Source organism: Danio rerio, chromosome 18, assembly GCF_049306965.1.
Source record: "Danio rerio strain Tuebingen ecotype United States chromosome 18, GRCz12tu, whole genome shotgun sequence".
In the NCBI taxonomy this organism is placed as follows: Eukaryota; Metazoa; Chordata; class Actinopteri; order Cypriniformes; family Danionidae; genus Danio; species Danio rerio.
In genome coordinates, this window is record NC_133193.1 from 2,547,866 (window position 1) to 2,575,000 (window position 27,135).

Sequence of the window (27,135 nt, forward strand, 5' to 3'; positions counted from 1 at the left end):
AAACAAAAAAAAGACACAGATGCAGATGTTACTAAAAGATCAATAATCAAACGCAACATCACCACACAGATGTCTGGAAGGAAGTTCAGTGAGAGCATATTACATCTGTCCTATCCTATAAATCTGAAAAAAAGCTCCAGTGTGTGTGTTGGGGAAATAAAGGGTTGCTATGATGAACTGACATGACCTGCATCTGAAACACAAATGAGTGGAGAAGTTTCTGCAGCTCTTGTGGCTCATTTTCAAACATGATCTATTAATGATACATTTTTAATAGCAATGTGTCTTGGCTCTTAAAAAACAGTACAGTTCACAGTTTACATATAAACATTTTACTTTTAGCATTGTTGAATCCATTCAGCCAATCTCTGGGTCTAGCGGGAGCAGTTTTAGCTTAGCATAAATCATCTAATTAGATCAGAAGATTAACATCTTACTCAAAAAAGAGTTTAATTTTTTTTTTAAGCTCGACCCTTCAGTAGTTCTATCGTGTAAAGACTGGTGGAAAATGAAACGTTGGCCGATATGGTCAGGTACTCTCATTTCGGCGTAATAATAAAGGAACTTTACAGCTGTACCATGTTGAAGCAGCACAATGATATTACACAGAGCCTGAAGATATATATTCCCCAGCTATAGTTAACTAGTTATATATATATATATATATATATATATATATATATATATATATATATATATATATATATATATATATATATATATATATATATATATATATATATATATATATATATATATATATAGTTATTGCTCCACCCTAAAGCACTGATAGCCCAACCCAAAATGATTTCTAGCCCGACGTCAAGAGTTGTAGCCCCGCCCCAAAATGAATGATAATCTGCCACAAAGGACTGATAGCGCCACTATAAAGAACTGACAGCCCCGCCCTAAATGACTGATAGCCCCACCCCAAATAACTGATAGCCCCGGCCCAAAGGACTGATAGCTCCACTATAAAAAACTAATAGCCCGCCCTAAAGGACTGATAGCCTTGCCACAAAGGACTGATAGCCCCGGCACAAATAACTGATAGCCCCGACCCAAAGGACTGATAGCCCCGCCCCAAAGGACTAATAGCCCCGCCCCAAAGGACTGATAGCCCCGCCCCAAAGGACTGATAGTTCCACCGTAAAGAAATGATAGCCCCGCCCCAAATGACTGAGCCCCAGCCTAAAGGACTGATAGCTCCACTGTAAAAAACTGATAGCCCCACCCTAAAGGACTGATAGCCCCGCCCCAAAGGACTGATAGCTCCAGCACAAAAGACAGATAGCTCTGGCCCAAAGGACTAATAGCTCTGCCCTAAAGAACTGATAGCTCCGCCCCAAAGAGCTGATAGCTCCACCCTAAATGACTGATAGCCCCACCCTAAATAACAAATAGCCCCGCCCCAAAGGACTGATAGCTCCACCCTAAAGAAGTGATAGCCCCGCCCTAAAGAGCTGATAGCTCCGCACTAATTGACTGATCATTCGGTCCTAAAGGACTGATAGCTCCACCCTAAATGACTAATGGAAAGACCCCAAACGACTGATAGCCCCACCCTAAAGAACTAATAGCCCCGCCACAAAGGACTGATAGCCCCAGCACAAAAGACAGATAGCTCTGCCCAAAAGAACTGATAGCTCCGCCCCAAAGAGCTGATAGCTCCACCCTAAATGACTGATAGCTCCACCCTAAAGAACTGAAACCCCTGACTGAAATAACTGATAGCCCCGCCCTAAAGTACTGAGAGCCCTGGCTCAAATGACTGATAGCTTCACTCTAAAGGCATTCCATGTGACCAGAAGTGTAAAGTAGTTGTGAGTGTGCAGGGAAGGTTATAATGAGGATGAATACATTTATTACACAATAATAAAGCGCACAGATACATCATTTATCACATATACAAGAAAGAAAATCTAATTTTATCTTCATGGCGACAATTATTTAATTTAACAATTATCTACGATGATTTTCTAGATTTTCGACTTAAGTTATGATGATTTTGGGAAAGAGATTAAAGCATTAAGATCAGTCCCACAATTGTTTTTACGATGCTTAAGCTCACAATGTTTTTGGGAAGTGAAGCCCAGCTCATTTGATGCACTGTAAAACCCAATAAGTTAAGGCAACTCAAACCGTTTGAGGAAACCAATTGCAACAAACCATTAATTTAATTTAATTTAATCATTTATTTATTTATTTATTTATTTATTTATTTATTTATTTATTTGAAAGGTAATTTTTAAATGTCTTGTAGCTCCCCATGTTTACCCTATATTGTTGCTGTTAAAGGAAGGAAAATACAAAGAATATGTCAAATCTAAGTAATCTAAAATAAAGTATAAAGAAATAAAAGAAAAGAAACTCATAAGGGTTTTAAACAAGTAAATGGTGAGCAGAACTTTCAGTTTTGGGTGAACTGTCCCTTTAAAAGCAGCACCATATGAATAAAAGCATGTCGTACCTTACCTGATAGCCCCACCCTAAAGAACTAATAGCCCCGCCTCAAAGGACTGATAGCCCCAGCACAAAAGACAGATAGCTCTGGCCGAAAGGACTAATAGCTCTGCCGTAAAGAACTGATAGCTCCACCCTAAAGAACTGAAACCCTTGACCGAAATAACTGATACAGTACTGAGAGCCCTGGCTCAAATGAATGATAGCTCCACTCTAAAACCCAATAAGTTAAGGTAACTCAAACCATTTGAGGAAACCGATTGCAACAAACCATTAATTAAATTAAATTAAATTAAATTAAATTAAATTAAATTAAATTAAATTAAATTAAATTAAATTAAATTAAATTAAATTAAATTTTATTTTATTTTATTTTATTTTATTTTATTTTATTATTTTAATTTAATTTAAGTTCATAAAATAATCCTAATGAGTACTGTGAACTTACTCCATTTAACTTGATGTAATGAGGCATTTAATTAACTAATTACCTTTAACACTGAGTTTAAAACTCTTATTAAATGAGTAGAATTAACTTTCAGTATATTTTGAGGTAACTCCACTCATTTCATTTGATAAAGTGACCATTTATGACCATTTATGACCACTATGACCATTTATGTGAAGCTGCTTTGACACAATCTACGTTGTAAAAGCGCTATACAAATAAAGCTGAATTGGATTGAATTAAAGTTGACTGTTGGGTTTTACACTGTGTTAAAATAATCCATTTAGAAACGTTTGAATTCATCTAGCACAGCTGAGCTCGGCTTGAGATATTTTTGAGTGTATTTTTTCAACATTTCATCGGCCCGCTGCTATGGAGAAACATTTGAGATTCAGATTGTAATCTCTAACTCTTTGTTCCTGCAGAAATAATAAAAAGGGAAAGAAAAACAGTTTTCTCTTTCAAGTCAATTGACGACTTCTGCTTTAAAGAATAATTAGCAGCGGATGTTAGAAGATGGCTGGAAAGCTTCAGAGCGCTTCTATCTACAACATCCACATCTTTAATTTGCTATTAACATAAGTTCTCCTTCCACCGTTATTTTAAGAAAATCACACCAATTATTTAAATCAGCTGCTGAACGTGCTGAGAGTGTCCTTAATGACTCCAAACCGGAGAAAAAGACACGTTAAACAGGATGAGGAGCATCTTAAGGCCAAGGCTTTTTCAAAAGATGTTGATGAAGAACTTTTGTTCAGACAAAAAGAGATAAAAAAAAAAAACAGCTTTAAAAAAACTTCAGAAAACTTCTGCTCAAATGCATGAAAATGAACTTTTCCTTCCCTATAAACAATATATCAGAAGAGAAAGAGCAGCAGCAGACAGACTTCAGTCTAGAAGCTTTGCTCCTCACAACATCACATGCATGAACTATATGTATATTAATGCATTTGGCATAAATGTGACACACATCCAAAGCTAAATGAATTCAAGGCATGAATGTTACTAGTATATACTGACAATTCTCATCAATATCAGATAATGATCTAATAAAATATTCAAATGATTTATTTCTCATCTCACATATATTTTATTCATTCATTCATTTTCTTTTCGGCTTAATCTCTTTACTAATCTGGGGTCGCCACAGTGGAATGAACCGCCAACTTACCCAGCATATGTTTAACGCAGCGGATGCCCTTCCAGCCGCAACATCCATACACACTCATTTCCACACATACACTACGGACAATTTAGCTTACCCATTCCCCTATAGTGCATATGTTTGGACTGTGGGGGAAACCGGAGCACCTGGAGGAGACCCACGCCAACACGGGGAGAACATGCAAACTCAACACAAAAACTGACCCAGTTGGGGCTCGAACCAGCGACCTTCTTGCTGTTAGGTGATTGTGCTACCCACCGCGCCAGGGTGCTGCCTAACCGCCAACTTATCCAGCATATGTTTTACGCAGTGGATGCTCTTCTAGCTGCAACCCACCACTGGGAAACACACACTTATTCACACACATACACCACACACAATTAAGCTTACCCAATTCAACTATAGCACATGTTTTTTTGACTTGTGGGGTAAACCAGAGCACTCACAGGAAACCCACATATATATATATAATATATGTAATATTTAATTATATTTAATATAACAATATATTTGTGAGTTCCATTTTAGGATGTTGACCTCTGCACTCAGAAATAAAGGTACGCAAGCTGTCACTAGGGTGGTACCTCTTCGAAAGGTACACATTTTTACCTAAAAGGTCCATATTGGTACCTCAAAAGTATATATTAGTACCTAAAAATTTTAAGAGGAACACTTTAGTATTATTTAGGTACTATTATGTACCCTTGAGGTATTAATAAGGACCTTTTAGGTACAAATTTGTACCTTTTGAATAGGTACCATCTCCATGACAGCTCACGTACTTTTATTTCTGAGTGTGCTCTGTTGATGTTTGATGATGAAAATGTAATTCTACACATTAACAAAGTGACTTTTATTGACATTTTAGTAGTTTGAAATAATATAATGATTAAAAAATAAGATTTGTATAGAGAAATAAGTCAGAGATAACGGAACATGTTTATTACAAGGTTTTTGTAGTGTAATCTGCAACATCAGCCCAGATAATATAGCACTTTATACTTGAATATGCTCATAAAAGTCACTTTTTTTTACTTTTCAAGGTTAAAGTTGTTTCAGGAAAGATCAAACTCCCATAATGCATTTTAGAAGCAGAAATAAATGGGCAAAAATAAAAACATGAATCACAAAATACAGACAAATTCTAATTCATGGATATTTTTTACGGTGTTTAATGCATGCAATTTCTGATTTGACGCTGGCTTGACTTCCTGCTGTTTAAGTAAGACTGAGCGGATGTGATCTTTGGGTTTGAGGCTGATTCGGGGCGTGTGTTTGAATTTCTCTCAGATTGAGCTGAGCATTGCAGATACACTCTATGCATTTGTAACTAATGGAAAGCCATAGTAAAGCATGACCTTTTATTATTATGCATAGTTTTATATATAAAAATGAAGACTTACACTGAATTCTCTTCATGATCTGTTATACAGGAATGCACATAAAGCATAATGCATGCAATTTATATTTACTACAGAAAAACATATATTTATTACAGAAAACTGCTATTCTACAGACATGTTTACAGTGTATAACACATGCGATTTCTGATTTGACACTGGCTTGACTTCCTGCTGTTTAAGTAAGATTGAGTGGACGTAATCTTTGTGTTTGAGAGTGATTTGGTGTGTGTGTGTGTGTTGTGTGTGCATTTTACTCATATTGAGCTGAGCTTTGCATTCAAGATACACTCTTTACACTCAAAATATGACATTTGCTGTTTGTTCAGTCTACTTATTTAAAATGAGCTGAAAACAACACATTACGTCCGTTTTTTTTTTTGTTTTTTTTGCGAAAACTTAATTATTTCATGTTCAGTCCACTTAATTTTTAGAAAACTTATTAAGTTAACTTAATTCTTTCATGGTGTTCCAACACAAATCGACTGTGGAACCCAGCATGTGTCTTATATAACTATATAACTACTGTAAACCTATAGTAAAGTATGACCTTTTACTAACAAAATAAAGACTTATATTAAATTCTCTTCATGATCTGCTGTTATACAGGAATGCACAAAGTATAATGCACGCAATTTGTATTTATTACAGAAAACTGCTATTCTACAGATATTTTTTTACAGTGTGATGCATGTTATTTCTGATTTGACGCTGGCTCGATTTCCTGCTGTTTAAGTAAGACTGAGCGGACGTGATCTTTCTGTTTGAGAGTGATTTGGTGTGTGTGTTTTTCTCTGGTTGAGCTGAGCTTTGCATTCAAGATGCACTCTATTAATTCATAACTAAAGTAAAGCTATAGTAAAGTATGACCTTTTACTTTTATGCATTGTTTAATATATAAAATGAAGACCTACATTAAATTCTCTTCATGATCTGCTGTTGTACAGGAATGCACATAAAGCATAATGCATGCAATTTATATTATTACAGTAAACTGGTATTGTACAGACATGTTTACAGTGTATAATGCATGTCATTTCTGATTTGACGCTGGCTTGATTTCCTGCTGTTTAAGTAAGATCTTTGCATTTAAGGGGGAATTTGGGGGGTGTGTGTGCATTTCTCTCAGATTGAGCCAAGCATTGCATTCAATATACACTCTTTACCTTATATAAATGTAAAACTAAAGTAAAGCTATAGTAAAGTATGACCTTTTAGTTTTATGCATTGTTTTATATATCAATAAAGAAGACTTGCACTGAATTCTCTCCATGATCTACTGTTATACAGGAATGCACACAAGTATAATGCATGCAATTTCTGATTTGACGCTGGCTTGATTTCCTGCTGTTTAAGTAAGACTGAGCGGACGTGATCTTTGCGTTTGAGGGTGATTCAGGGTGTGTGTGTGTGTGTGTTTCTCTCAGATTGAGCGGAGCTGGCAGGAGTCGTGCCTCCCTTGGTTTGCTGTCACCTACGAGTTCTCCAGCAGCCCATCAACAGCAGGGGGCGCTTCATCCACCTACACACCGCTGCACCTTTGAGAAGCATTACAGCGCGCTCCCAGCGACAGCTCCACGACGGCCACACAAACACACACCCGAGAAAACACACACCCGAGGCCTTCCTGACGATTAACTGAGATCTAATGTGTGCCGAACACAAGGCTGACACAACAAGTGCTGTCCATCCGCTTTTAACTAGTTTGTGTGGGATGAACTTTCTGCATCTTTTTTCATGCCAAGGTTATCTTAGTCAACGAAAACTACTGAAACTCAGGCCTGCAGCCAGCCTGGTGGTTCTTTTCTCAAAAAGTGGACCTTACTGCAGTTATCTGCCTCATTTTCTGCCTCTGACCAATCAGAGTCACTTAAGGGCGGGCCTTTCAGAGGAACTAGGAAATATGACAGTCGTTTTCATGTTAGCTGAGTAGCTGTGTATAATCAAAGTGAGATATAGGAAAAAATAACGCGATTTCCTTCAAGTGAAACATGAGCACACATTGCTTTGCATCTTATAAACACAACCAAGCCTTCAAATTACATTGTGGACCACCCCTTTAACTTAATTCCTTTGTGTTGTCCCAACACAAATCAATGTGTAAATCCAAGCATTTTTTACAGTGTGTCACATCATGATCCTTCAAAAATGATTGTAATATGATTTTATGACAAGAAAAACATTTGAAAGCAGCTGTGTTGTGGAAACCAAGACACATTTTGTATTTCAAAATAAAAAAACTGAATATATTTGGAATAAAATCTTTTGTAACTTCTTTACTGTCACTTTTGATTAAATGAATGCGTCCTCTTTCCAAAAAATAAAAACAAATCAATCTTACTGACCCCGCTCTTCTAAAACTGCAGTGTATATTCCAGCATTGTTTTGAAATATGAATGTTGGTGGTCATCCACTGAGGAATGTTCCAGGTTAAATGAGCTGACAGATTCGCGGATGCAGTGGAAATGTAGCCGGACAAACATTCAACTTTCATTACAGGCGGATCCTGCAATCTGCTTTTCTTTTTATTTACACAAACACAGAAGGACGAGCTGAACAATTTTTTCTGTGGTAATCCACAGCACGACACACACAGACTTGGACGGACCACATTTCTTTTGCTAACTCAGCTAAAAGACATATATATATATATATATATATATATATATATATATATATATATATATATATATATATATATATATATATATATACATATATATACAGTTGAAGTCATAACTATTGAACCTTGATTTATTAGACCGCTTGTTTATTTTTTCCCCAATTTATGTTTAACAGAGTGCAGATTTTTTCAACACATTTCTAAACATAATAATTTTAATAACTCATCTCTAATAACGGATTTATTTAACCTTTACCATCATGACTGTAAATAATATTTTACTAGATATTATTCAAGACACTTCTAGACAGCTTAAAGTGACATTTAAAGGCGTAACTAGGTTAATTAGGTTAACTAGGCAGGTTAGGGTAATTAGGCAAGTTATTGTATAACAGTGGTTTGTTCTGTAGACTATTGAAAAAATCTATAGCTTAAAGGGGCTAATAATTTTGTCCCTAAAATGCTGTTTAAAAAATTAAAAACTGCTTTTTTTCTAGCCAAAATAAAACAAACAAGACTTTCCCCAGAAGAAAAAATATTATCAGACATCAGAAAATGTCCTTGCTCTGTTAAACATAATTTGGGAAATATTTAAAAAAAGAAGAAAAAAAATTGAAAGGGGCTAATAATTCTGACTTTAACCGTGTGTGTGTGTGTGTGTGTGTGTGTGTGTGTGTGTGTGTGTATATATATATATACAGGGCCGAAGCAAGCTGAACTGCCGCTCTAGGCAAAGGACGATCACGCCGCCCTCAAACCGAAAGTGAAAACGAAAATGACCGGTTATCAAAGTGAAGAACCCTATTCTACCGCCCTAGGCGCGGGTATAACTGCGGATGCGGGTAGTATGGGAGGTGTTCGGATGTCACCCTCTCTATTCTGCCGCCCTAGGCGCAGATATAACTGCGGAGTGCGGACGCAGGTGGTGCGCGAGGTGTTCGGATGCCGCCCTCTCTGCCGCCCTAGGCGTGGGTATAACTGCGGTCGCTGGTGGTGCGGGAGGTGTTCGGATGCCCCCCTCTCTATTCAGCCGCCCCAGGCAGCCGCCTAGCTCGCCTCTATGGGCGCGCCGGCCCTGTATATATATATATATATATATATATATATATATATATATATATATATATATATATATATATATATATATATATATATATATATATATATATATGCAGCTTTTTGGTCCAGATGGAACCAGATGTGAGCCGACTGCACTGTGGCCAACTTAATGGACCCTTTTCACATTTGCCTGTTTCTCTGCAGCAGTTTTTCTTTCCCATTGACTTTAGGACGAGGGAACCGGAACTGCTAAAATGCGAACTCGCTTCTGGGTTTTTTGCACACAAATTGACTTCATAGTTCCTCCACTCTATACATACATAAATACGCATAAATGTTCATACAATTTTTTTTTTAAACCTTAATATTAAGAACTTTCAAGGATTTAACCTACTGCTGACTGTCAAATGTGTCATAGCAGTCTTGTGAAAAGGCTCCATGGTGTTTCAGAAATGCAGTGGAATGCTGAGAAGTGTGTTTGCGGTACCTGTCTCCAGTATCCGCCGGTGTAACAGGCCTATGGGGAGAAACGCCTCGTCTTTACAGGAGCGGATCTGCGTTCCCACCAGGTCAGAGTTAGTGGCAAGTATACGAGCGCTTTCTTCATTTAGATTCACACCAGCCATCGATGCCACGTCATTAATGTCATCGTCATCTCTGGAAAATAAAACACACACACACACACACACACACACACACACAAGACTAACATCAGTCTGATCCCACTGGACATTATGCTATATTATTAGCCCTCCTGTCATATTTTTATTCTTTCGCAAAAATGTCCAGGTGATGTTTAACAGAGAAAGAACATTTTCACAGTATTTCCTATTATATTTTTTCTTCTGAAGAATGTGCTTTTTTAAACTACATAGAACATAACCAAAGATAACATTAACCCTGTTAGTGAAAATAACCGATGATTTACCTTTAGCTGCATCTTGTTACTAGTTTTACTTGATCTCAGTGCTGCATTCAACTATCGATCATGACATCCTCATAGATCGCTTACATTTTACAGATGTCCAGAGACAAGTCATAATTAGCTGAATATTAATGGTCAGCTTTCACAAGTCAGGCCAGTGAAGTATGGGGTGCCTCAAGGATTAGTTTTAGGCCCTTTGCTGTTTACAATATACATGCTACTATATAAGAAGACATGGGATCAGCATTCACTGCTATGCAGATGATACTCAGTTATATATTTTTTAACAAAACCTGATGAGACGTCTGATCTGTCTAAGCTAAATAAGTGTATTAAAGATGTTAAAGACTGGATGACCAACAATTTCCTTCTCTTAAACTCAGACAAAACAGAATTATTACTTATTGGCCCTAAATCCTGTACACAGCAGATCTCGCAACTCAACCTGCAATTAGAGGGATACAAAGTTAGCGTTAGCTCTACTATAAAAGATCTGGGTGTCATATTAGAGAGCAATTTAACTTTTGAAAATCATATATCCCATGTCACAAAAACTGCCTTCCTTCATCTGAGAAATATCGCTAAGTTCTGAAGTATGCTATCCATCTCAGATGCAGAAAAGCTAGTCCATGCTTTTATGAGCTCTAGGCTGGATTACTGTAATGCTCTATTTGCTGGCTGCCCAGCATCCTCTATTAACAAACTTCAATTAGTACAAAATGCAGCAGCCAGAGTTCTAGAGTTCTAGAAAATATGATCATATCACCCCAATTTTATCCTCCTTACACTGGCAGTATGTTAAATTTCGTATTGTTTATAAAATATTGCTTCTTACCTATAAAGCGTTGAATACTCTAGCTCCGGTTCATCTAACCAACCTCCTGTCTCGCTACAATCCAGCTCGTTTTTTAAGATCTCAAAACTCAGGGCTTCTGGTAGAACCTAGAACAGCAAAGTCTACTAAAGGAGGTCGAGCCTTCTCATTTATGGCTTCTAAACTCTGCAATAGCCTTCCTGATAATGTCTAAAGTTCAAAACTACATTAAATACCTTCTTTCTATCTTTTTAGCAAAGCATACACACACGGCTTCGCTCCTGCACTCCTGCCGTCTTAATGCACCAGACAAAATCCTTTAAAATCCTCTAACAACACCCTATTAACTTTATAGCACACATAGAAAGCATATGCATATATATATATATATATATATATATATATATATATATATATATATATATATATATATATATATATATATATATATATATACATATATATATACATATATATATATATATATATATATATATATATATATATATATATATATATATATATATATATATATATGTATACACACACACATAAATATATATTTATATATACACACACACACACACACACACACACACACACATATATATATATATATATATATATATATATATATATATATATATATATATATATATATATATATATATATATATATACATACATATATACACACACACACACACACACACACACATATATATATATATACACACACACACACACACATATATATATATATATAAATATACACACACACACACACACACACACACACACACACATATATATATATTCTAGCTCTTAAACTCTTAAACATGAAAATAAAACAACAAAAAATTAAATTCTAAAATATATTAAACAATTCTAAACGTAACAAATAACACAATACAACAAAAATACAATTATAAAATATTAAGAAAAATAACTATAATGTTACAAAAATAACACTGACTGAAATCTATTCAACGCATTGAGACGCACATAGCATTCCCACAGTGTGACTGACAGCTTCTCCACCCAATCACATTTCTCCTTTTCCCTGTTGCCCTGGCAATCATGTCCTAATTAGGGCACATTAGAGAGAGTTTCCCTGCAGTCACTGAGGTCAGAGGTCACCCAGCTCCATTCTCAACTGCATTAAATTAAATTAAATTAAATTAAATTAAATTAAATTAAATTAAATTAAATTAAATTAAATTAAATTAAATTAAATTAAATTAAATATGTATTAATATATATTAAATATGACAAATTCTAATCATAAAAATACACTTTAATACTACTAAAGTAATATTCTAAAATGTGAATAAATTCTAAATATAAAAAATACTAGAACACTACAAAAATAAAATTCTGAAATATGAAAGAAATCAACACTGAGCATTCCCTCAGCATGACTGACAGCTACTCCACCCAATCCCAGCTCTCCTTTTCCTTGTTGCCCTGGCAATCGTGTCCTAATTAAGGCACATTAGAGAGTTTCCTGCGCCGGCGGCCCTGCAGTCAGAGGTCAGAGGTCACCCAGCTCCACCCAGCTCTGCATTATCATTTATTGCATAAATAAAATAAAATGAAATAAAATTTAGTCTAAATATGAAACAAATACTATAATTCAACAAAAGGATATTTATAAAATATAAAAGATTCAAAATTATGACAAATAAATATATAATAATACCGAAAATGTGAAATTGTAAAATGTAAAAAAAAATCAAATTCTGACAAAAATTACTATAATACGCCAAAAACAAAAGTCTAAAATATGAAAAATTTCTAATTATGAAAAAATATTATAAGACTACAAGTTACATTCTAAAATGTACAAAAATTCTAAATATAAAAATACTATAATATAATAAAAAACATCAATATGAAAAAATACTACATCAAAAATAAAATCTTAAAATATGAAAAATTCTAAATATAAAAATAATATAATACTACATAAGTAAAATTATAAAATATTAAATCAAATTTAATTTAATTTAATTTAATTTAATTTAATTTAATTTAATTTAATTTAATTTAATTTAATTTAATTTAATTTAATTTAATTAAAAACTGCTTTGTGTTTAAGTGTTACTCTAAATATGAAACAAATACTATAGCACAACAAAAATACAATTTTAAAATAAGAAAATTTCTAAATATAAAATAATATAATATTATAAAATAAAAATTCTAAAATATTTATCTAAATTTAATTTAATTTCAAGCTGGTTTGTGTTTGAGTATTACTCTAAATATAAAACAAATAATATAGCACAACAAAAGTACAATTCTAAAATATGAAAAATTCTAAATTACTACAATACCCCAAAAGTTAAATTTTAAAATGTAAAAAAAAAATGTAAATAAGAAAATACTATAATACAATGAAAATTATAAATGTGAAAGATTATAAATATAAACAAAATACTATAATAAATCAAAAATAAAATCCCTAAATATGAACAAATTCTAAATATGAAACAAATACTATAATACAACAATAATAATTCTAAAATCTGAAAAAAAATATATATATATAAAAATACTATAAAATAAAATTGTAAAATATGAAAGACTTTTAAATCTTAAAAAGATATTATAATAGCAAAAAGTTACATTATAAAATGTAATAGATATATATATATATATATATATATATATATATATATATATATATATATACATACACACACACACACACACACACACACACGTATATACTATAATACGATTAAAATTATGAATGGAAAGATTATAAATATAATCAAAATACTATATAGCACAGTCCAAACAGATACGCTAGGGGAACTGATGAACTAAATTGGCTGTAATGTATGAGTGTGTGTGTGTGTTTGAATGAGAGTGTTTGGGTGTTTCCCAGTACTTGGTTGCAGCTGGAAGGCAGCCGCTGTGTAAAAAATATGCTGGTATAGTTGCCGGTTCATTCCACTGTGGTAACCCCTGATGAATAAAGGGAATTAGTGGAAAAGAAAACAAATTAATGACTATAATACTGCAAAAAAAAAAAAGATGAAACATGAACAGTGACTGAATTGCACTGTGAGCATTCAAACAAACACAACATTGCCTCAGCATGACTGACAGCTTCTTCACCCAATCACATCTCTCCTTTTTCCCGTGTCCTAATTAATAGTGCGCATTAGAGAGAGTTTGCCTGCGGTCACCGAGGTCAGAGGTCAGCCGGCTCCACTCGCATCTGTAGCACTGTTTCTGACACTGAGCCCCTGCAGGCATCCTGGGCCCGAACGCCACCCTGGACACGCTGGAGATGAGTCCTGACACCCCGGCAGGAGCTGACACAGGCCATTAGCACTGCGCAGAGCTAGCATGTTAGCCACACCACACACAAGTCAACAAGAGGGAGGCCGTCGCTCGCTGTTAATACACTACTGAGGTATATTCATGTCTTGGGTTATTAATGAGCCGCGCTGGACACATTCACTTTATTAAATCATTCGTTTGAGCTTTTAATCAATTATTTTGTCTATTTATTGACTTCAGAAACACTAGGAAAAAGAGAAAACATATGAAAATTAATATAATATTAGTTTTTTTTTACTTTTAATCAAGTATTTTGTCCATTTATTGTCTTCAGAAAGACCATAAATAGGAGAAAACATAAGAAAATGACTATATAATTAGTATTCTGAGCTGTTAACCAAGTATTTTGTACATTTATTGTCTTCAAAAAGAATATAAAAATGAGAAAATATAAGAAAATGACTAATTAATTAGTATTTTTAGATATTAAACAAGGATTTTGTCCATTTATCGTCTTTAGAAAGCCTGTAAAAAGAAGACAAATATAAGAAAAGTACTATATTATTATAAAAATATTTATTTTAATCAAGTAATTTGTTCAATATTGTCTTCAGAAAGGCTATAAAAAGGTGATAATTTAAGAAAATGATTACATAGTTATTTTGAGCATTTAACCAAGTATTTTGTTCATTTATTGTCTTCAGAAAGACTGTGAAAAGGAGAAAACATAAGAAAATGACTAAATAGGTAGTATTCTGAGCTTTTAATCAAGTATTTTGTCCATTTATTGTCTTAAGAAAGGCTATAAAAAGTTAAAATATAAAAAAATTATGATATAGTTAGTATTTTGACCTTTTAATCAAGTATTTTGCTTATTTTTTGGTTTCAGAAAGACTATAAAAAGTTGAAAATATAAGAAAATTACTATATAGTTAGAATTTTTTTTATTTTAATAAATTATTTTGTCCGTTTGTTGTTTTCAGAAAGACTATAAAAAAGTGAAAAGATAAGAAAATTACTATATAACTGTATTTTTTTTTTGTTTTAACCAAGTATTTTATCCATTTATTGTCTTCAGAAAGAGGGTATAAAAACTAGAAAATATAAGAAAATTTATAAATAATTTGTATTTTTAGATTTTAATCTGTTATTTTGTCCATTTATTGTCTTTAGAAAGACTGAAAAAGATCAAATATATAAAAATGAGTATATAAGTAGTATTTTGGGCTTTTAACCAATTATTTAGTCAATTATTTGCCTTTAGAACGACTATAAATATAGCAAAAAATATATGAAAATTAATATAAAATTCGTTTTTTGAGCTTTCAACCAAGGTTTTGTCCATTTATTGTTTTCAGAAAGACTATAAAAAGGTGAAAATATAAGAAAATGACTATATAGTTAGTATTTTGAGCTTTTAACCAAGTATTTTGTCCATTTATTGTCTTCAAAAAGAGTATAAAAGAAAGAAAATATAAGAAAATTGCTATATAATTATTTTTTTTATTTTGATCAAGTATTTTGTCCATTTATTGTCTTCAGAAAGGCTATAAAAAAGTTAAAACATAAGAAAATTACGATATAGTAGTATTTTGACCTTTTAATCAAGTATTTTGTCTATTTTTTGTTTTCAGAAAGAGTATAAAAAAGTGAAAATATAAAAATTGACTATATAACGGTATTTTTTAATTTAACCAAGTAATTTGTCTGTTTATAGTCTTCAAAAATAGTATCTTTAGAAATAGTATTCTTGTCTTGCGAAAAGAAGAAAAATAAAAAAAAAATACTAAATAATTAGTTTTAACCAAACAATAAATTAATGATTATAAAAACAAATCAATATTTAAAACTTGATTTTCAAGATTTTATTGAATTTTTAAATATTTTAAATATATATAATATATAAAAAGCGATTATTTTAAGCATATGATTAAAAATTTAAACGTAACATTTATATTAAAATGACTAAAAGTAAAAAAAACACTAACAAGACAAATTTTTTATACATGTTATTACATAAAAATATAAATTATTAAATATGTTCTTCAAATATTATGGACTTAGGACAAAAAAATAAATAAATACTAAAAATAAATTAGATAAATAAAAATTTTTAAATAAACTTAAATACTTGATTTTTTCCTAAGATTAAAAAAAGGTTAAAAATGTAAACTTAAAGTTAATAAGTACTAAAAATACTGAAATTAAAAATAAATTTGACTAAATATTTAACAAACAATTAAGATTAATTCATTCATTCATTCATTTTCCTTCAGCTTAGTCCCGTCTTTAAGGGGTCATTACAGCAGAATGAACCGCCAACTATTCCAGCATATGTTTTACACAGCGGATGCCCTTCCAGCTGCAACTGGTTCTGGAAAACACCCATACACACTCATTCACACACACTCATACACAACAGGCAATTCACTTAATAAATTCCCATAAAGCAAGTGTGTTTAGACTGGGGGAAACCGGAGCACCCGGAGGAAACCCACACGAACACAGGGAGAACATGCAAACAGAGACTGACCCAGCCGGGACTCAAACCAGCGACCTTCTTGCTTCTACCTGCCAACACTCCCGTCTTCCCCAGTAGTCTCCTGTATTTCAGACCCATCTGCCGCCACATTCCCGTTTGGTTATTTCTCCCAGAAAACTTTTCAAATAAATAATAAAAATTTAATAAAATATATTGATTATTCTAAATATTTACTTGATTACATACGTAACTTTGATTTTTTTTTAACAGACTAAAATGTAAACAAAGTTAATAAGTACTAAAATTCCTAAAAATAAAAATAAAATTATTAAAAATGTATATTACATTGTATATTAAATTATTAAAATTATTAATATTTATGAAAAATGTTGTTTTTCTAATTAAAATTACATAAAACCTTGTAATAAATATGATTAACACAACTAAAATAATTAACTTATAATAATAAATAATCACATAATCAAACAAAGAGTGAAGTAATATATTCATCACAGATTGATAAAGTTAATATTCTGTCCAGTTATGAGTCGTAACTAAAGTGACCGACAGCTTTCATCTGAACCTGGTTGTCATTGGCGATGGGTTGCTTGGTGTGGAGCAGCCAATCAAAAGCCTGATAGTCACGAAACACGCCGAGGGCTAAAGGGTCGTCAGTAACAAGCAAACCTGACAGCTTAATTAGACACACTGATAAAGATTTATTGGTTTATCAATCAGAGCCTGTGGCCAGACAGAGCCCTGAGCGGAGAGAGAGAGAGAGAGAGAGAGAGAGAAACAGAGAGAGAGAGAGAGAGAGACAGAGAGAGAGAGAGAGAGAGAGAACTCTGTGACCTGCGACACGCACAATACATAAAACACATACACACACAGGCACACTCTACACACACACAGACAAACACACACCCACACACTCATTTACACACACATATATACGCATTCCACACACACTCACACTCACTCACAAAAACAAAACACACTCTAACACACACACTCACACAATGCTTAAAACACATGCACACACACTCTCACACTCTCTCTAACACACACACAGAGACTACACCTAGACATACACACACTCTTATGTACACAAACACACACACACTCTCTCTCTCTCTTTCTTTAAAGCACATACACACACTCTAACACACACACACAAGTGAAGCACAGGTGATTTCCCTCAATCAAGCGGGACTTGACTGGAGGATGTTAAAGAGTGAGACTCATCTTAGTGATTTCAGAGCAGATGTTGAAGACTGCAGAGTGTTGCATCACCATATTGACTTCAAATTCTGTTTGAAACGGAGCCCAAACACCAAAACAAACACACTCATCTCTACACAGCTCCTGTCCCTCAGAATCTAACATGCTGTTTACCATGGGAATAATCATAGTATCAGTCAAATACGTCTTACTGTACTTACTGCAGATTTCATGATCATATTGTAAATTAGCACTATAAACTCACTGGCCACTTTATTAGGTACACCTTACTAGTAACAGGTTGGACCCTCTTTTGCCTTCAGAACTGCCTGAATCCTTCATGGCGTAGATTCAAGAAGATACTGGAAATATTCCTCAGTGATTTTGCTCCATATTGACATGATAGCATCACACAGTTGCTGCAGATTTGTCGGCTGCACATCCATGATGCCAATCTCCCGTTCCACCACATCCCAAAGCTGCTCTATTGGATTGAGCTCTGGTGACTATGGAGGCCATTTGAGTACAGTGAACTCATTGTCATGTTCAAGAAACCAGTCTGAGATGATTGAGCTTTATGACATGGTGCGTTATCCTGCTGGAAGTAGCCATCAGAAGATGAGTACACTGTGGTCATAAAGGGATGGACATGGTCAGCAGCAATACTCAGGTAGGCGTTGACACGATGCTCAATTGGTACTGATGGACCCAAGGTGTGCCAAGAAAACACCACCCCCACCAGCCTGAACCGCTGATACAAGGCAGGATGATCCATGCTTTCATGTTGTTGATGCTGAATTCTGACCCGACCATCTGAATGTGTCAGCAGAAATGGAGACTCATCAGAGCAGCAACATTTCTCCAATCTTCTATTGTCCAGTTTTGGTGAGTCTGTGTGAATTGTAGCCTCAGTTTCCTGTTCTTAGCTGACAGGAGCGGCACCCGGTGTGCTCTTCTGCTGCTGTAGCCCATCCGCCTCAAGGCTGGACGTGTTGTGTGTTCAGAGATGCTCTTCTGCAGAGCTCGGTTGTAACGAGTGCTTATTTGAGTTACTGTTGCCTTTCTATCAGCTGGAACCAGTCTGGCCATTCTCCTCTGACCTCTGGCCTCAACAAGGCATTTGCGCCCACAGAACTGCCGCTCACTGGATATTTCCTCTTTGTCGGAGCATTCTCTGTAAACCCTAGAGAAGGTTGTGCATGAAAATCTCAGTAGATCAGCAGTTTCTGAAATACCCAGAGCAGCCCGTCTGGCATCAACAACCATGCCACGTTCAAAGTCACTTAAATCTCCTTTCTTCATGTGATTGGCCGATTTAAAAAATTTGCCTTCACGAGCAGTTGGACAGGTGTACCTAATAAAATGGCTGGTGAGTGTGTGTGTGTGTGTGTGTGTGTGTGTGTGTGTGTGTGTGTGTGTGTGTGTGTGTGTGTGTGTGTGTGTGTGTGTGTGTGTGTGTGTGTTGATATTTTTGACAAAAAATATGAATAGTTTTTGATCAATTAGATAAATTACGATTTAGACAAAAATCGTTTTAAATAAGTGTATCATACTTATAAATCAAATACACTTTAACTTTTCTCCAAAGTCTCAAAATGTATAAACATTTATTACAATCGATAAAATGTATGCATAATAATAATTATGATAAATTACAATAAATAACCATCTTCTCTTTCCAAGCAGTTTCAAACAGACTTAATTAGTTAAAGACATTTTTAGAAAAACAAATATGTACAAAAGAATATAATAGTAGACTCAACTATTACTGTCAACTACTTCATAAATTCAACAAATCCTAACACAAAAAGGTACGATTGAATGAAATATATGCAGACATTACCTTAGCTACTAACTATGTCAAAAATGAAATGATATTAACATCTAATAATAAATATAAATGCATATTAGTTATTATATAATTTTGTTTACGTTAAGGATTTGTTTTAAAGGCGCAGATCACCCTAAAATAAAAATGTGCTCATCCTCCACTTGATGCAAACTAGTTTGAGTTTATTGTACTGTTGAACACAAAGGAAGATATTTTGAAGAAAGCTGGAGAACTGTAACCATTGACTTCCATAGTAGAAAAACTCAAAAATGAAACTATTTACTCTCCCTCAAGTGTTTCAAACCTTGAGTTTGTTTCTTCTGTTGATTTTTGACTTCTATGGTATTTGGTTTTCCTACTATGGAAGTCAATGGTTACAGGTTTCCAGCTTCCTTCAAAATATCTTCCATGGTGTTCAACAGATGAAAGAAAGTCATGAATGTTTTAAAGAATGAGTAAATGATGACAGAACTTACATTTTCGTGTGAACTATCCCTTTAAAAGCACTCTAAATGTTAAAATAACTCTTCACTGTATTTAAAAGTGCTAATGACATTAATATTATACAGGTTGATTTATAATAATGACTGAATATCGGCATGTGTCCAATTGTTTCAAACCTTTATTAGTTTCTTTCTTCTGTTGAACACAAAAGAAGACACTTCAAAGAATGCTGAAAACCTGTAACCATTGACTTCTACAGTATTTGTTTTTCCTACTATGGAAGTCAATGGTTACAGGTTTCCAGCTTCCTTCAAAATATCCTCCTTTGAGTTCAACAGGAGAAAGTCATAAAGAAAGTATGTGTAAATGGTGCCAGAACTTACATTTTTGTGTGAACTATCCCTTTAAAAACACTAACAGTTTAAATAACTCTTCACAGTATTTAAAAATGCTCTTGATATCAATATTGTGCATGTTGTTCATGATCTTGACTGAACATCGGCATGTGTCTAATTGTTTAAACCTTCATGAGTTTCTTTCTTCTGTTGAACACACAAGGAGACACTTCAAAGAATGCTGAAAACCTGTATCCATTGACTTCCATTGTATTTGTTTTTCCTACTGTGAAAGTCAATGGTTGCAGGTTTCCAGCTTCCTTCAAAATATCTTCCATTGTGTTCAACAGAATAAATAAACTCAAACAGGTTTAAAAGAATGATTAAATGATGGCAGAACTTACATTTTTGTGTGAACTATCCCTTTAAAAGCACTGTAAGTGTTTAAATAACTATTCATTGTACAGGGTGGGCCATTTGCATGGATATACCTTATTAAACTTGTTGTGAATTTCACATGAAAAAACAACGGTGTTGAGCACAAAGAAAGATATTTTGAAGAATGCTGAAAACCTGTAACCATTGACTTTCACAGTAGGAAAAACAAACACTATGGAAGTTAATGGTTACAGGTTTCCAGTTGCCTTCAAAATATCTTCCTTTGTGTTCAACAGAAGAAATAAACGTATAAATGTTTGACACAAGTAAAGGGTGAGTAAATTATATTTGTTGGGTGAACTACCCCTTTAAAAAAAAAAAAACATTTGTGAATAATAAATTAATGTTCACAGTATTTTGAAGCGTCCATGATGTCAATATTGTGCATGTTGTTCATGATCACGACTGAATATCAGCAATTGTTACAAAGCCTTTGGAGTTTCTTTGATCTGTTGAACACAAAAGAAGATACTTCGAAGAATGCTGAAAACCTGTAACCACTGACTTGCATAGTATTTGTTTTTCCTACTATAGAAGTCAATGGTTACAGGTTTCCAACCTTCGTAATATATTCCATTGTGTTCAACAGAAGAAAGAAACTCAAACAGGTTTAAATGAATAAGTAAATGACAGAATTCAATTTTTGTTGCGTGAACTATCCCTTTAAAAACACTTTAAAACCTTAAATACATATTAATAGTGTTTTGAAGTGCCGATGATATCAATATTGTGCATGTTTTATGCATGTTCATGATCCCGACTGAATATCGGCATGTGTCTAACTGTTTCAAACCTTCATGAGTTTCTTTCTTCTGTTGAACACAAAAGAAGACACTCCAAAGAATGCTAAAAAAAACCTGTAACCATTGACTTCTATAGTATTTGTTTTTCCTTCAGTGAAAGTCAATGGTTACAGGTTTCCAGCTTCCTTCAAAATATCTTCCATTGTGTTCAACAGGAGAAAGAAACTCATGAAGGTTTGAAAGAATGAGTAAATGATGACAGAACTTACATTTTTGTGTGAACTATCCCTTTAAAAGCACTCTAAAATCTATACACAGTGTTTTGAAGTGCTAATGATATCGATATTGTGCATGTTTTATGCATGTTCATAATCAAAACTGAATATTGGCATGTGTCTAATTGTTTCAAACCTTTTTTTCATAAAAAAAACCTCCTCAAGGTTTGAAACAAGTAAATTATATTTTTGAGTGAACTACCCCTTTAAAAACACTCAAAAATTTTCAATAATAAATAATTGTCCACTGTATTTTGAAGTGTCCATGATATCAATATTGTGCATGTTATTTATTAAGGGCATGTGTCTGCCTGAGAGTGTGAGGGCCGCCGGGGTACTGATCTGCAGGCTGGTGGCGCGCTGCCCCCGTGTGCCCGCAGCCGGTACTGCAGCAGCTCACAGCCATACCTGAATGTTCCTCCTCCAGGGTCATTCAGCTTGTTCTTCTGGTTTGCCGAGAGCTGGATGGTGACGCCCGCGGGGCATCTGCCTGTCTGGAGGGCCGCAGGCTTCCCTAAAGTACCTGGGAAAACACAATACTGCATTATCACAAACGCACACACGCCTATCAAACATGCTTCTGGCAGGAGCTCAAGCAGGTCAGCTGTGGCAGACGCATGTCATATTTCATGCAGAAACACTGCATTGAGCATAAAGATCAGGATTTTCTGCATATAATTAATGCTAATGTTTTACTGTTGTGCATTTGCAGACTTTGAGTTTACTTGACTTTAAGATTAGGAGACCTTTACTCATAAAACTAAACCATTTAATAATTAAATACTAATAATATTGTCGACAATAATTGAAATGTAAATAACTAATTAATTATTTTAATAAAATTAATTTCTCTGTTTTTAATTATTTTTTTGCAGTAAATTAATTCTTACATTTTTCAGACTCATGCAAAACACTTGCTTTGGCATAGAGATATTAAAATAACATGAAGATTTTCTGCATTGTGAGTTTTTTCCAACTATTAAATATATTTGATGCTAAACTTTTAGCTGTCTGTTGTGATGCATCTGCAAGCCTTTAGAGTTCACTTGATTCATTTTGATTTTAAGATAAGGAGACTGTCACAAAATTAAATAATTTATTACTTGAATGATAATAAAATAATAATAATAATAATAATAATAATAATCTATATTAATAAATAATAATAATCATATAAATATTATTAATAATAATCATCATCATCATAATAGCAATATTAATAATAATAATAGCAACAACAACAATAATAATAATAATAATAATAGCAATATTATTAATACAAATAATACAAATACTACAAATAATATTATTATTATTATTATTATTATTATTATTATTATTTATAATATTACTAACAGCAATAGTAATGATAATAATAATAATAATAGCAATATTATTATTATTAATAATAATGGCTATAATAACAACAACAACAATAATAATAATAATAATAATAATAATAATAATAATAATAATAGCAATATTATAAATAATAATACTAATACCAATAATAATAATAATAATAATAATAGCAATATTAATAATCATAATAATGATAGAAATATTATTAATAATAATCATCATCATCATAATAGAAATATTAATAATAATAATAATAATAATAATAATATAAATATTATTATTATTAATAATAATAATGGCTCTAATAATAAAATAATAATAATAATAATAATAATAATCTATATTAATAAATAATAATAATCATAGAAATATTATTAATAATAATAATCATCATCATCATCATCATAATAGCAATATTAATAATAATAATAGCAACAACAACAACAATAATAATAATAATAGCAATATTATTAATACAAATAATACAAATACTACAAATAATAATAATATTATTATTATTATTATTATTATTATTATTTATAATATTACTAACAGCAATAGTAATGATAATAATAATAATAGCAATATTATTATTATTAATAATAATGGCTATAATAACAACAACAATAATAATAATAATAATAATAATAATAATAATAGCAATATTATAAATAATAATACTAATACCAATAATAATAATAATAATAATAATAATAATAGCAATATTATAAATAATACTAATACTAATAATAATAATAATAATAATAGCAATATTAATAATCATAAAAATGATAGAAATATTATTAATAATCATCATCATCATCATAATAGAAATATTAATAATAATAATAATAGCAACAACAATAATAATAATAGCAATATTATTAATACAAATAATACAAATAATACAAATAATAATATTATTATTATTATTAATAATAATATTACTAACAGCAATATTAATATTAATAATAATAATAATAGCAATAATAATAATAATAATAATAATAATAGCAATATTATTATTATTATTATTATTAATAATAATAATAGTAATAATAATGGCTATGATAACAATAATAATAATGGCTATAATAATAATAATAGCAATAATAATAATAATAATAATAATAATAATAATAATAATAATAATAATAGCTATATTAATAATCACAATAATGATAGAAATATTATTAATTATAATATTCATTATAATAATAGCAATATTAATAATAATAATAATAATAATAATAGTAATAATAGCAATATTATAAATAATAATAATAATATCAATAATAATAATAATAATAATAATAGCAATATTATAAATAATAATAATAATACCAATAATAATAATAATAATAATAATAATAGAAATTTAAGGGGTTTACAGAAAGAAGGTTGCTGGTTTGAGTCCCAGCTGGGTTAGTTCTGTGTGGAGTTTGCATGTTCTTCCTGTGTTGGCATGGGTTTCCTCCGGGTGCTCCGGTTTCCCCCACAGTCCAAACACTTGCGCTATAGGGGAATTGATTAACTAAATTGGCCGTAGTGTATAAAGGTGAATAAGTGTGTATGGGTGGTTCCCAGTGCTGGGTTGCAGCTGAAAGGGCACCCGCTGTGCAAAACATATGCTGGATAAGTTGTCAGTTCATTCCCCTGTGGTGACTTTAGATAAATAAGGGGCTAAGCTGAAAAGAAAAGGCATGAATGAATAAATAACAGCGAATGAACTCTAAATAAGAGCTTCTCCTTTTTTCACATTACACTTCTATTGATTTTCATTCCTGTTATACAGTCATACAGTTGTACTGTAAATGTGTTAAAAATAAATACGCAAACATTACAGTCAATGCAAAAAACAATCTGTCAATTAAATTAAACTTATTTTGCATTACGATAAAGAAAATGAGATTATTAACAGAGGGAAATCTGCTGAACTCTCATCAAAATAATGTCACAGCATCTTTATCTCCTTTACAAATAAGATTATTAAATGATCCTTCGGCTCAGTCCCTGTGTTCATCAGGGGTCGCCACAGCGGAATGAACCGCCAACTATTCCAGAATATGTTTTACACAGCGGATGCCCTTCCACCTGCAACCCAGTACTGCGAAACACTCATAAACACACATATACACGGCTAATTTAGTTCATCAATCCCCCTATAGCGCATGTGTTTGGACTGTGTGTTTGGACCGGAGCACCCAGAGAAAACCCATGCCAACAAGGGGAGAACATTCAAACTCCACACTGAAATGCAAACTGACCCAGCCGGGACTCAAACCAGCGACCTTCTTGCTGTGAGGCGACAGTGTAAACCCCTGAGCCACCATGTCGCCCACAAATAAGATAATAAAAACACAAATGAATCAATAGATGAATATGAATCTTAATCCAGTGTATTATCAATCATATAAGCACTCATAACCTACAACCCAACAGATTAAACCCAAGTCAAAATGCAATGTGATATTTCCAGACTCCTTATGTCTAATATACTCAGTTTGACGTGTATTTCAATGCAGTAAACTAAAGATGGCACTATAAGCATTTTAATTCATCACATCTGTTGTTAAACAATGCATTATAAGGTGATTTGAAAGCATAATTAATGCATAATAAGCCTTCATAATGCACCCCATAGAGGCCAGAAGTGTGCATATGACTGAATAACAGATCTCCTGTTATTATTATTCTGATTCTGTGTGTTGAAACGTGACCCGAGCATCTGCTTGACAGGTTTGGTGATTCGATTGGCCCAGAAAAGAGACAGTAGAAGAGGCTGGGCTGCCATTTCCACTGACTCTCTGCTTTTGTCCACATGCATCTTCCTCTTCTTCTGTATCTCTCTGTCTGACTCTCAGGGTTCCTCTATAGCAGGGGTCTCTAACTCAACTTGGCGGGGGGCCATTTCAGTCATTTTCTTTTTTGGCTTTTTTAGTCCCTTTATTAAGCTTGGGTCGCCACAGCAGAATGAACCGCCAACTATTCCAGCAAATGTTTTACACAGCAGATGCCCTTTCAGCTGCAACCCATCACTGGGAAACACCCATTCATTCATAAATTCATTCATTCATTCATTCATTCATTCATTCATTTATTTTCTTTTCGACTTAGTACCCTTATTAAACTGGGGTCGCCACAGCGGAATGAACCGCCAACTATTCCAGCAAATGTTTTACACAGCGGATGCCCTTCCAGCTGCAACCCATCACTGGGAAACACCCATTCATTCATACATTCATTCATTCATTCATTCATTCATTCATTCATTTATTTTCTTTTCGACTTAGTACCCTTATTAAACTGGGGTCGCCACAGCGGAATGAACCACCAACTATTCCAGCAAATGTTTTACAAAGCGGATGCCCTTCCAGTTGCAACCCATCACAGGGAAACACCTATTCATTCATTCATTTTCCTTTTGACTTAGTACCTTTATTAATCTGGGGTCGCCACAGCGGAATGAACCGCCAACTATTCCAGCAAATGTTTTACACAGCGGATGCCCTTCCAGCTGCAACCCATCACTGGGAAACACCCATTCATTCATTTATTTATTTATTCATTCATTTTCTTTTCAACTTAGTACCTTTATTAATCTGGGGTCGCCACAGCGGAATGAACCACCAACTATTCCAGCAAATGTTTTACAAAGCGGATGCCCTTCCAGCTGCAACCAATCACTGGGAAACACCTATTCATTCATTCATTTTCGACTTAGTACCTTTACTAATCTGGGGTCGCCACAGCGGAATGAACCGCCAACTATTCCAGCAAATGTTTTACACAGCGGATGTTCTTCTAGCT

At 33.1% G+C, this 27,135-nt stretch overlaps 1 protein-coding gene across 2 annotated transcripts in view; it reads right to left on the reverse strand.

The window, feature by feature from the left end:
• Positions 1-27,135, reverse strand: part of LOC101886077 (transcription initiation factor TFIID subunit 4) — a 185,909-nt gene that overhangs the window by 118,082 nt on the left and 40,692 nt on the right. For both annotated transcript variants that reach the window (XM_073930134.1, XM_073930133.1), the window contains exons 9-10: positions 22,372-22,486; positions 9,646-9,815 (exon numbers count right to left, since the gene is read on the reverse strand). In XM_073930134.1, coding sequence (XP_073786235.1) covers positions 9,646-9,815; positions 22,372-22,486 — 285 coding nt within the window. The remainder of the gene's footprint in view (positions 1-9,645; positions 9,816-22,371; positions 22,487-27,135) is intronic.